At 46.9% G+C, this 12,177-nt stretch overlaps 2 protein-coding genes across 2 annotated transcripts; both read left to right on the forward strand.

The window, feature by feature from the left end:
* Window positions 1-68: 68 nt before the first annotated feature.
* On the forward strand, window positions 69-2,296 carry LOC117897772 (prolyl 4-hydroxylase subunit alpha-2). The gene is made up of 8 exons (XM_034806818.1): window positions 69-350; window positions 418-720; window positions 784-977; window positions 1,043-1,182; window positions 1,258-1,725; window positions 1,789-1,842; window positions 1,905-2,070; window positions 2,135-2,296. Exons 1-8 carry the CDS (start codon window positions 145-147, stop codon window positions 2,200-2,202), a joined length of 1,599 nt encoding a protein of 532 aa, XP_034662709.1. The 5' UTR covers window positions 69-144; the 3' UTR covers window positions 2,203-2,296.
* Window positions 2,297-4,174: 1,878 nt separating this feature from the next.
* LOC117897771 (prolyl 4-hydroxylase subunit alpha-2-like) lies at window positions 4,175-6,337 on the forward strand. The gene is made up of 7 exons (XM_034806817.1): window positions 4,175-4,404; window positions 4,459-4,761; window positions 4,823-5,016; window positions 5,067-5,197; window positions 5,261-5,752; window positions 5,814-5,979; window positions 6,040-6,337. The coding sequence occupies exons 1-7, from the start codon at window positions 4,193-4,195 to the stop codon at window positions 6,114-6,116; spliced, it is 1,575 nt and encodes a 524-aa protein (XP_034662708.1). The 5' UTR covers window positions 4,175-4,192; the 3' UTR covers window positions 6,117-6,337.
* The last annotated feature ends 5,840 nt before the right edge of the window (window positions 6,338-12,177 follow it).

The raw sequence follows: 12,177 nt of genomic DNA on the forward strand, positions 1-12,177 counted from the left end.
GCACAATATCAGAGCAACAGCAATGGCAATACGAGTAGCAATAATAATCATGGTAAGCATTTATCTTTTTGCAGCGGAAAGCGGCAGTTGGCTCTGGCACGTAGACAGAGCAAGACACAGTCAGAGAGCCACACAGATCGAGCCATGAAGAGGAGGATTCTGCTGTTCGCAGTCGCACTGATCGCTGCTGGATTGGCCCCGCTCCCAGTCCAGTCTCAGGAGGAAGGGGAACAGAGCCACTCCACATCTGTGGCGGGTATGGTGAAGCTGCTGGAGGTGGAGGCACAGCTCATTGATGCCCTAAAGGACTATGCGGGGGAGCTGGACAAGAAGCTGCAGGCAGTGCGCAGGTGAGGATCTTCATTGCTGCACCCAGAATTGGTTCGTTGGATAACTTTTGGTTCCTTGCTCCTTCAGTGGCATAGCCAGCATGCGGCAGGAGAGCAAACGAGCACAGGACTCTATGGAGGAGTACCTCTCGAATCCGTTGAACTCCTTCAAACTCATCCGCCGCATGCACCGCGACTGGACGCTGTGGCAAATATTTATGGACGAGCCGGTGGGTCTGGCGCAGGTGGATAGCGTCCAGGAGCTGCGCGAGCAAATGCCCACCAGCACGGACCTCGAGGAGGCCGTCACCGCCCTGGACCGCATTCAGACCACCTACGGACTCACGATGGCGGACATCAGCAGCGGAATACTCGATGGCAGGCAGTACAAGTGAGCAACCGATCCATAGAGGATCTTGGATCATTCCCTGAAGGTTTCTTATCTACTTTCTAGTGTCAGCCTCTCTGCTTTGGACACCTATGCCATGGGGCAGATCCTCTTTGACGAGGGCAAATATGCGGCAGCTGCTGGCTGGCTCTACCAGTCGCTGGTGTGGCTGGAGGACAAAACCAACAGCCTGCCAGCCCCAGTGGAGGTTTCTAAAGGAGAGGTGCAGGCAGTGTATGCCGAAACGCTCCTTAAACTGGGTAAGTCCATCCAACACCTGTCTGTGTTCCCCTGACCCTGCTAATCGAATGCGAATGTCCGACAGAGCGGCATGCGGATGCGTTGACAGTTGTCAACATTGCACTGGAGGGTGATAAGAGGAATGATATTAAAATGTTGCTGAAGAAATCGGAAATAGAAACGCTGATAAGGATGGGCACCAACACCATCGTCACGGCACCCACGGTACGTTGATGATAAGGCTTGTAATTTCAACCCGTTGGTAGCTAAATTTACATTCCATCCACACCCAATCCCCAGTTGAAGAGCACTGCAGCGCCTGTGGGTGAGTATGAGCGTGGATGTCGCGGCCTGTTCCCTTCGCTGTCCACGAATCGCAAGCTCCACTGTCTGTACAACTCCAGCAATTCGGATTTCCTGCGCCTGGCACCGCTCAAGATGGAGCTTGTGGGGCTGGACCCTTACATGGTGCTCTACCATGATGTGATTTCTGCCTCGGAGATCAGCCAACTGCAGGAGATGGCAACGCCCGGACTGAAGCGAGCGACGGTCTACAAGTCGTCCGCTTCCCGGAGTGTGGTGGTCAAGACGAGGACATCGAAAGTCGCTTGGTTTACAGATGCATTCAACGAGCTAACCGAACGACTCAACAGACGCATCAGCGACATGACCAACTTTGAGCTGTTGGGCTCCGAGATGCTGCAGGTCATGAACTATGGCCTGGGCGGACACTACGACAAGCACTATGACTTCTTCAATGCGAGCTCAGTGAGTGCATCCACCCGTTCCATGAGTTCCATTGATCATTCAATAATTTCCTCCTCCCCTTAGGCCACCAATCTGACTCAAATGAACGGCGATCGCATTGCCACTGTCCTCTTTTATGTGAGTAATCCTCTGAAGCTGAATATCACTATAAGCTTTGAACACTTTTGCCTTTTCCATAGCTAACGGATGTGGAGCAGGGCGGTGCGACAGTCTTCCCCAACATTCAGCGGGCTGTTTTTCCTCAGCGCGGATCGGCCATCGTCTGGTACAACCTGTTGGATGACGGCGAGACCAATCCACAGACACTCCACGCCGCCTGTCCCGTTCTTGTGGGCTCCAAATGGGGTAGGATTCTACCACAGATAGAAAACCATTTTCCCCAAATTTTACTCTGTATCTTTTTGTGTAGTGTGCAACAAGTGGATTCGGGAACGAGCACAGCTCTTCAGACGGCCCTGCCTCAAGAGGGGAAAGTGATTCTAATGCTCATTTCGATGGAAGTTAAAATAGTTTAACAATGAAATTACCTCATTCCGCAATGGAACCATATAAAGCCAAAACTCTACAGAAATCAGACATGCTGTCAGCTAAATCAGTCGATAAGCAGAATCTACAGTAGAAACTCAAACATGAACAGATAAGTTGAATTTAATTTGGAAACACTCCACCCACCCATTCATCAAAGTCGGGGCCAGGGAATACCTGTCATACCAGTTGTCAGAGTATCAGGGTGAATCAGCTAAGAAAATATAGCAAGAGTCGAAGGCACTCAATACTTCTCTAAACAACTCCCAGTATTTTAATTATAATTATAATCACTTAGATAAGATTATTTTGGTATTTAAGCTCATGACAATGGGGGCTCCAATGAGCGAAATATTAAATATTTTAATCGTACTTAAATGTGACATGAAGAACCGATATGGATAAGTATTTCTCGCTCTTTCTACTCTCTTTAAGAAAATCAAATGAAAGAAAAATCTAAATTATCGGGCCTGTACATTCAAAATGATTATCACTCCAGAAGCTTGAATTCAACGGCTGTTCCTGATGTAGTGGAAACACAGTAATCGTGCTGCCAGATATGCTGAGACAATATTTTACCAGGGATGGGTATCTGCATTAATATATCGATACTAAGAAAATATCACACAGAAATTCAAATAAACGAAATCAATTTGTAATATATATCGTTTAAATCTATTATGTTCCTAAGAAACTTTTCGGTCACAGAAGCTAGAAGCATAAAGCAAGCTCAATATCAGAACAACAGCAATGACAAATATCTTTGCAGTCGAAAGGAATAGTAGGTATCTAGCTATCGATATAAGCAAAAGCCCATTGTGAGTAATTAGCGCAGAAAAGTCCCACCACTATCAGCTTTACCGATACATCTTTTCTCCCATTCCTATCACTGGCACGCGTTTCTTAAAAATTCGTCGAAGCTGTAAATTAAGCGTATTTTTTACAATTCTTTGGAGATGGCGCCCGAAAAGAAGAAGACGAAGCTTCACAACCGGAAAACACCGAACCGCAATTGTAAGAACAAGAAATTGGAGGAGGAAACCGAACCGAGCGCGCATCTGGTCGGCTTCGCGCGTGGCCTCGAACCCAAAAAGATCTTGGGGGCCACCAATACCCAGGGCGAAGTCAAGTACCTGATCAAGTGGAAAGGCACCAAAAACAACGATCTGGTGACAGCCGAAGAAGTTAAACAACGTTGCCCCCAGCTGCTAATTTCGTTCTTCGAGCAGCGCATTCAATGGTTAGACGATATCGATACCAGTGGCGTTGATACTGCAGGCGGGGTGACTGCTGCCCAGCCACAGCCCGAGCCAAAATCCGAGGTCGGTTCAGGGATTAGGGATGCGGCGAGTTCATAATAAGTATTAGAGTATGGCGACTAAGCAGTGGAATATGTACAACACATAAAAATTTATGTAACGTAGACCACCACAACACAGTTAGCTACAAAATGTGAAATCCTGAATAAAACTAAAATGTGAAACATGTATACCACATCTCGTCTTTCATTGCTCTTGTCTTTTATTGCCCATTCTGTTTTAAGCTCCGTTCTCTTTCCACTCACAAGGTATATGCGGTAAAAGGTACTGTACCTCTTATTCAATACACCTTTAGCAGGCGATATTTTGGCCCATCGATAGGCATGGCGCCGATATTAAAGAATTGAGCGAAACTACGAACAACTGGCAAACTTTTTGTTATAGATTTAATTGGATTATAATTGGATTTTGTATTGAAAAGCAGGAAAAGTTAAGGGAGAGAGGAAGCTGCATGAAATGGCTGATCAATGTGGAAGTAGTGTGGATCCTATGGAATCTACGGCACAGCACAAGCAGACCGCGACTGCAGGTCCAAGTAGGCCTTCACTTCAACATCAAAGCTTACAGGAATTAAATATTTTTAGAGATTTACAGAGTCAACGACAACAAAATATTCATTCACAATGCAGTTGCTGTTCAGTCTTGTGTTTTTATGGCTCTTTCCATATGTGGCAGCAGACGCTTTTACGCTCCCAACCCAGAAAAATGCAGCGCGTGGCGAGTACTCCCTCTCAGTGGTGTCGATGAAGCCGCTGGTGGAGCTGGAGACAAAGCTAATCCAAAACCTCGACGACTATGCAACAGCCTTGGAGCACAAGCTGCAGATACTACGCAGGTGAGAGAGATGCTCTTGCTTATGAGCAGTTTCATTAAGAGACTCCTTCTGCAGACACATTGCAGAGATGCGAGTGGAGAACGAGCAGGCGCAACGCAATGTGACCCTCTATCTGTCCCATCCGCTCAGCGCCTTCGCCCTCATCCGACGGCTGCACAGCGACTGGCCGCAGTGGCGACAATACATGGCGGAGCCGGTGGGTAGGGCGCAGTTGCGCAACTTTGACGCCTTGCAGGGTGCACTCCCCACGCAGATGGATCTGCAGGATGCCTGCAACGGAATAGTCCGCATCCAAGAGATCTACGGCCTGCAGGAGAGGCACATCTACGAGGGCAGGCTGGCAGGCATTCAATACAAGTGAGTGGCCAAGGAACAAGCTATATAAATGAATCCCTGATTTCTGATTCACATCTTGCAGCACCAGCATGTCCACTGACGACATTCTCGCTGTGGGCCAGCACTTGTCGAGTACCCAAAATGGAACAGAGGCCATTCCGTGGCTGCAGGAAGTGCGAAGGCGCCTAAGGAACCAAACAAAGGACCCCAACGAACCGCTGGTTGTGGATAAATCGGAGGTGCTGTGGCTGCTGGCCGAAACGTACATCAAATCGAGTAAGTCAGAACCCTTTAGAGGAGCTTCACTTAACCCTTTGATCTTCCAGAGCACTATGCAGAGGCTCTGCCCATTTTGGACATCGCTCTAAAGGACAAGACCGCCGACGCCGTGTTCCTGAGACGCAGGGAGGAGGTTCAGCAGCTGATTGCAAAGGAGCGTAGCACCATTTTGGATAACGTATGTCCAGTGAGAGACTCTGTCTCAGGCAACTCCATCCTGTGCTCCATTCTCCTACCACAGCACAAGCCCAAGGACGACCCCAGGTTGGCTGAGTTCAAGCAGCGTTGCAGGAGCAGAGGATCTCTGTCCTCATTGCACTGCAGCTATAACTTCTCGACTACGCCCTTCCTCCGCCTGGCTCCCCTCAAGATGGAGCTGCTGGGGCAGCATCCCTACGTTGTGGTCTACCACGACGTCCTCTCCGACTCGGAGATCGCTGGAATTATCGGCATGGCCGAGCAGAGGATGGCCAGAACAGCGACCATCGCACAGCCGAATCGCACCTCATGGCCCACCCGCACTGCCATGGGCGCCTGGCTGAAGCGCTCCAGCAACGCCCTGACGCAGCGCGTTGCCCGGCGAGTGGTCGACATGAGTGGCCTGCAGCTGGAGGGATCGGAGCGGATGCAGGTCATCAACTACGGCATCGGCGGGCACTACATCACCCACAAGGACTGGTTCACGCACGCTCCGACAGTGATGGGCAATCGCCTGGCCACAGTTCTCTTTTATGTGAGTCGAGCAACAGCCAGGAGATCCCTCAACTGATCCTTCTTCTCCTCCCCATGCTAAGCTAACGGACGTGGAGCAGGGTGGCGCCACCGTGTTCACAAAGGCCCAGCACAAGGTGCTGCCACGACGAGGCACGGCCCTCTTCTGGTACAACCTTCACACGGACGGAGAGGGCGACTGGTCCACCGCGCACGCCGCCTGCCCCATAATTGTGGGCTCCAAGTGGGGTACGTACGGTCCAAGTAGAGAGTAGTTGCTATCTCCTGTTTCCATCCATTTCATTGCAGTGTTGACCCAATGGATACGCGAACGTAGCCAGATCTTCATCAGGCCCTGTCTGCAGCGCACCTCCGCCGGGGATTAGCCGCTCATTCAACTCCCATTTGGCATACACGAACACTAACAGGGATGCGGATACCATGTGGCAGCGGGTGGATATCCATAGACAAACAAATTTCCGGCATAATCACTTTAGACACTTAACAAAAACCGACAGCACCCATCCAAGCAGCCAGCCACCAGCCTCCCTCCAGCTTAAATGCCTTTTAAAATGCCAACACGGAAAAAATAAAGTGCTGAGTGGTTGATAGTCGTAGTCATCCATGGGGATGTGGAGCAGAGAAGCAGAGAAGCAGAGCAGCAGGGAAGCAGCGACCAGGGCCCAAGGTAAACCCAAAGGCAAACCGCAGCCACATTTTAGCATACTCCTAGGAGGAGTCTCCTGGCCTCCTGGCGATGTGGCGTCTAGTGTCTGACACCGCGTACGTGACGTGCAACTTAATGTTTCAATTAGAGGTGAAGTGGCGCCCGCCAGTGGGTGGCATGGGGCATGGGGCGCACGAGGTTATCGTTACCGTTTTCGCACCGTATCTCCATCTCTGGGGCCATGTGCTTTGGGGAGTATCTCTATCAGTCTCTGCACTTATCTGCTTTTAAAAACTTTTAATAATGAACTCTCGCCCACCGCCAAGCGACGTGTCAGTGGCAGCCATCAGACCTATGACCCCTGACACCACCCACACGCTGACGCTGCAATTTTTGGTTTAGTCTAAAGTACTCCTAGCAGCACCTTTTGTCGATGGGGCATGCGTATTTGCATGCTAGTTGGAAGCGTTATTTAATTAGAATTATTTAAACGAAAGGAGATTGCAGGAGTGGAACGGGAAAGAGTCTTCAAAGGTCTAAATATCAGGCAAACTTCAGCACCTCTCGTTGATCGAAGATTCCTAAAATATCCTCAATCTCATATTATTACCCCGAATCACTCTAAAGGTCTCTGCGTAGAAGCTTCAATAAAATTGTAAGCATAAAGAAACACCTTTTAATAAAGCAAAGAGGGCACTGTCCGAATCCATTCAATAAATAAAAAAATTGCCAACATATGCGAAAAAGTCTTTGCTGCTGAATGCTGAATGAATCAAGTAGCCACCGATTGGAGGCAGCCTTCAACCAGAGAGACTTCCAGAAGCACTTCTTCTTCCAGCACAACCCTTGAGGGTAGCGTACCTCCTGGCAGTCGTCTATGCCTAGGCAGGCCATCTCTGGGACATGCCGCACACCGGAATTGTACCTAAAAAACGAATTTCGTTTTGATTGTGTGCACTTTATGTGGTGTCCTGTGTGTCCTCCTCGACTACCACTCATATTTATGCCCCCTGGAGCCACAGAACCACACAGAGTCGAGCGTCGAGCCACAGAGATGATTACATATGCGCAGACCAATAATTTTGCCCAACGAGAACATCCAACAAGGTTAAGAAATCCCTGATTCGAGGCGGGTGGATGTGGATGGAGGATGTGCAGGGTGCTGAGGCCGGCATTGATTGTATAAATCTAGTAAAATGTTTTATATGCGCATCGAAGATGAATGGGTGGGAGAGCCGAAAGGGAGAGCGGAAAAGGGTTACATTTTGTGGTCAATGAAGGAAATATGATTTGGATTTTCGTTACTTTGATTACACACATTACATGCGAAAAATGAAAAAGTAGCAGAGGACCCCGTGGACCCACAGACACACCCCAGACAGCAGAGAAAGACAGACCAAAGGGGTCAAGCGATGTATACATACATATATCAGTATATAAATATATATATTTTTTATATATTTCCCCATGTACACGGCCACAACGTGTGTTAAATTTCGAGTTGCGGTCTGCGGCCCCACATCGTAAAGCATTTGATGGGAGGAAATTGAGTTTTTCTTTTGGTTTTTTTCTGTTTTTCTCAAGCAGCTGCTTGGTCGTGCAAGAGAAAATGCCTGGTAGCCCCCCACTGCACCTTCCTCAGGGTCATTTGGGTTGCGAAAATCGATAAATCGATTCGGACACATTTAAATTTAAATCTCACAGATCTGCCAACGCTCGATCGACACCTTTCAACACCTTCAAATAGGCCGCAAGGTAAGAGCTGTCTCTATTTATACCTGAACAAATCACTAAAGTGGGGGCAATGCGCCCAATCAATCAATGCGTTCGATTAAACAATCGAACGGAGGTGTTGACAGGTGCCAAGGCTGCAACTGCAGCTGCAGCCGAGACGAGTGCATTGTCCCCCCCACTGCTGATCGATTTATTTTACTGGGAAAAAAACACTTATCTTAGTACATAAGGGAAAATCGGGTAAAATTATTTAAAAATTCCAATAGCTGAGGAGTCTTACATTTATTAGCTGGAAACTCAAAATAATGAATAGGTCTATTCTCTGCCAAAACTTACTCAAAATGTTATTTTGTTGAATCAATTTGTTTGCATTTTTTCACATAATTAAATGAAATCTCCAAAGCGTTTTTTGTAGCAAGATTCTAACCTAGATCAGAAACAATTTCTTCATCGAAACGAAAGGCCTTCCAGGATTCAGAGTACAAATTTTGGATATGGTCTGAAGGTCCCACCATTAACTCTTACTTAGGCCCATAAAAGGGATTGTAACTTCAATTCCCAAAGGGGAATTGAGATACCCAACACAATTCCTAAGTGAGTTCTATTTAAGATCTGTATTACAGCTAAGAAGTGCTTTTATTAATATTTTATTTACTTAATTCCCTGTAGAGTGCACGCCACACGATTAGCCTTAAGCTGAGAGAGTCCAAACTCAAAACTCAGAGACGCATCCTCGTACCGGTTCCGCAATTGATTAAACGGACAGTCAGTGGAGGATGAGTGGAATGGTGGCCGGCTCACAATCAATTATGAAATGACAAATTTGACATGTGTCTGACTGTGTGTGTGTGTGTAAATGTGTACCGAAGAGCGAGAGCGAGAGAGTGGAATGGAGACTGATTGCATAATCTGGGGACAGTGGACAGTGCCTCAGTTGCATGCAAATCGCAATCAGAATAGAGCCAGTCAGTGGGAAATCAATGCCAAAGTTGATTTACGTGTGCGGACGGAGGGACTGTGGGACGGACGAATGGATGGGGGCGGGGAGTGCGGGTTCAGCCAATTGTACTCCAGTGGAGCGCAACAGTCAGTCGAGTCCGAGCCTGGCCATATCGCAATGATTCGAACTGGAGGGACTGAACCCCGAATGCAGCTAAACGAATTATGTCTAATGGCATTTCAGGTTGAAATGCGATTAAAATGCAATTTGAAATGCAAAACATTTCCCTCTCTCTCTCTCCCTTCTGTGGACACAGCCTACTAAGGGGAGCGGGGTAGCACGAGTCCTCTTGTTCGACACTTTAAGAGTTTTGTGGCGTCTGTCGTCTCGGCATTGTCTGGCCATAGACCAGAGGCTGGCTGTTGGCCAAAAACTACTCATTCTTCAGGTCTATTCTGCTCAGTTTGGCTCTGCTCTGGCATCCAACATTTGTTGTGTGTTGTGGTCATGTTTTTTGCTCTGCCATCCTACGTCTACGTCTACGTCTGGCACCTGGCTGACCGACCAGCCGAGCGAGCAACCGAGCAGCCATTAAGGGGCTGCGATAGATTGACTTCAAATGTTTTAGAAAATCTTAAATCGCGCAGCCCAGATTTATGTGCAGCCTGTGCGACAATTAAAACTCCATTGCGCTGACAATGGAGCCAGTGAGGCAGGGCAGGGCAGGGCCGGGCAGGGAAAGGCAGAGTGAAAGCCAGGAAAAACCAGGGAAAAACTATTTTCACTCTGCCAAGAAATTCTGTTGCCAGTTGGCCAGTTCTTCCTGGGTTTTCCATGGTGTACCTTTTGTGTCACCTCAGACAACGAAGCATAATTTATGCGTTGGCCAGACGCCTTGGATATGGAGTTGGAGTTGCAGCTTGCAGATGGAGAAAGGGAAGGAGGATGAGGATGCAGATGCAGATGCAGATCTGGCCAGCATTGGACACATTTCTAGACAGCGAACATGACAGCGGCTATGTCGCTCGTCGTCTGCTCTTTGTTCTCTCGTCTCTCCGGTGGAAAAAGTGCAGCCGGCAGGCAGCAAACGTGGAAATTATTTTAATTAAAGCAGCAGCAACATTCAGCACGAAGGAGCCGACTAAATGCTCTGTTGTTGAGAAGGGGGAAGATTTACAGGGATGGCTAGATATTATAGGGCAAGTCACATGAAAATAGGTATACGAATTATAATGATTCTCGCACCTATTGTATCTACCGAAATGGTCGAGGTTCGAAAAAATATTGTAGCTCGATAATTGATAATTTTTCATAGAATTGAAGTTTCTAGCTTCTTGGCCCATGCGAGATGAATTTTCATTTCTAAATAAAAGTATTCAAGTATTAATTCGACTCCAAAGCATCGCGAGTGTCATACTCGATGTATACAAATTAAAATACAACAAAATAAAATAAATTAAAAATTCGATAACTAAATTTAATAATAATAATAAATTTGAGTGTAATTGATTTGTTTTTGGAGTACATTTTTACCTCCAAAATACTTTAATGCAATTTGGCTTTATTTATTGGATACTCGTAATAAATTACTTATTCCATTAGTTCCGTAATTTGATATGAAATTTAAAATATGTTAATAAATCATAAAAGGCAAACACTCATAGAAATTCAATACCGAAATAATTTCGCAAAAAATAAAAACAAAGCAATAAATTATTTTATGGATAAGTTGATTGAAAAAAAAAATAATTTAGTAAAATTACAAATAGTAATAATAAAATAATAATAAAAAATAGTACTTTATATTCAACTCTTCGATATTTTCCACTAGCGAGTGCTAATGAGTGACATCTCTAGAGTCAGTGAAACTCCGCACGAAGCCAATTAGTGGCCGATCCCACCTTCAAGGCACAGTCGTTGATGGAGTATCTATATCTACATATACCCCAGAGCAAGCAGCGAAAGAGTTTTGTTCAGAAAACAGACAATGGACCGACAAATACTTTTAGAAGAACGAGTCGCGGAATGGTGGGGGCGGGGGGAGTTGTACGTAGATATGTTCGCTCGATTTACGCTCTGCATTTGTCATGATCTGTTTATTTTGATGTATGGCCAAGTGATTAATTTAGCCAGATCGCGGAGTTTGTCACCGTGTCAGAGGCGCACAGTCACAGTCACAGTCACAGCCAGAGCCAAGGCAGGCCACTTGATTTATTTCGCTCGATTTGCACTTTGTTAGCGTAGAGTACTCCGCGGGCACTCCACTCTGCACTCCTCAGGCAGATCTGCAGATCAGTTCCACTTGCAAAATAAATGCAAACTTAATAGAACACTCCCCGTGCTGCCTTCCCCGAAACACACCACGATTTGCCTCCTGCCCCAGTACGGGGTGTGTGCGCTCGACATATTGATTACCGTTTTTATGGAGCCATCACCTGCCTGCCTCTCCTGTCTCCCCCTCATTTGCATTTCTATAGACTCAAAAGACAGACAGACTGGCAGATATTTCCCCCCTAGCCAATAGGTAAACCGATTCCGAATGGAATCAAATCAAGGCAAATGCTCGCCCGGCAGCTGTGGCCCGCACACGGAGTACCAGAGCGAGAGACACCTTCGGTCCTCTCATTCAGGGGCGAAAGTATCTTTGTATCTGTGTGTGCGTGTTGTGGTGTAACATCTGCACACACCTCCGCAGAACACACACAATTTGATTTTATGTTTGCACACGAAGCAACAATTTCATTGTTTGCAAAATAATTGCAAACCTTACCAGCAGCTGCGTCCCCCACAGCAAAATCTCTGAATCCACTCCAGAATCCAGGAGGGTGCGAAGGGGGGTGTGGGGCTGTGGCACATGCCACACTTTTAGAGTGGAAAAAAAGAAAACAGAAAGAGAAAGCAAAAGAGAGAACCTCTCACCAAACAATTAGCACGAAAACAATGGATCTGGCAGGCCAATATTTTTGGGTTTTCATCTGATGGCGTCCCTAAAAATGGATTATTGAGGGCATTGCGGCATAAATTCAGTTGCTGTTGCAGTTGCATTCGTGGCCCCCCACTCGATGCTCGATATGTGGCTTTCAACAGGCGGAAGTTCAGTCCATTT

Source organism: Drosophila subobscura, chromosome O (genome assembly GCF_008121235.1).
Source record: "Drosophila subobscura isolate 14011-0131.10 chromosome O, UCBerk_Dsub_1.0, whole genome shotgun sequence".
Taxonomy (NCBI): domain Eukaryota; kingdom Metazoa; phylum Arthropoda; class Insecta; order Diptera; family Drosophilidae; genus Drosophila; species Drosophila subobscura.

Coding starts and splice junctions, on each gene's coding strand:
- LOC117897771 (XM_034806817.1), top strand. CDS start 4,193: ATGCAGTTGCTGTTCAGTCTTGTGTTTTTATGGCTCTTTCCATATGTG. Junction 4,762..4,822: donor CTGGCAGGCATTCAATACAA/GTGAGTGGCCAA, acceptor CACATCTTGCAG/CACCAGCATGTCCACTGACG. Junction 5,198..5,260: donor GTAGCACCATTTTGGATAAC/GTATGTCCAGTG, acceptor CTCCTACCACAG/CACAAGCCCAAGGACGACCC.
- LOC117897772 (XM_034806818.1), top strand. CDS start 145: ATGAAGAGGAGGATTCTGCTGTTCGCAGTCGCACTGATCGCTGCTGGA. Junction 1,726..1,788: donor ACTTCTTCAATGCGAGCTCA/GTGAGTGCATCC, acceptor TCCTCCCCTTAG/GCCACCAATCTGACTCAAAT. Junction 2,071..2,134: donor TCTTGTGGGCTCCAAATGGG/GTAGGATTCTAC, acceptor CTTTTTGTGTAG/TGTGCAACAAGTGGATTCGG.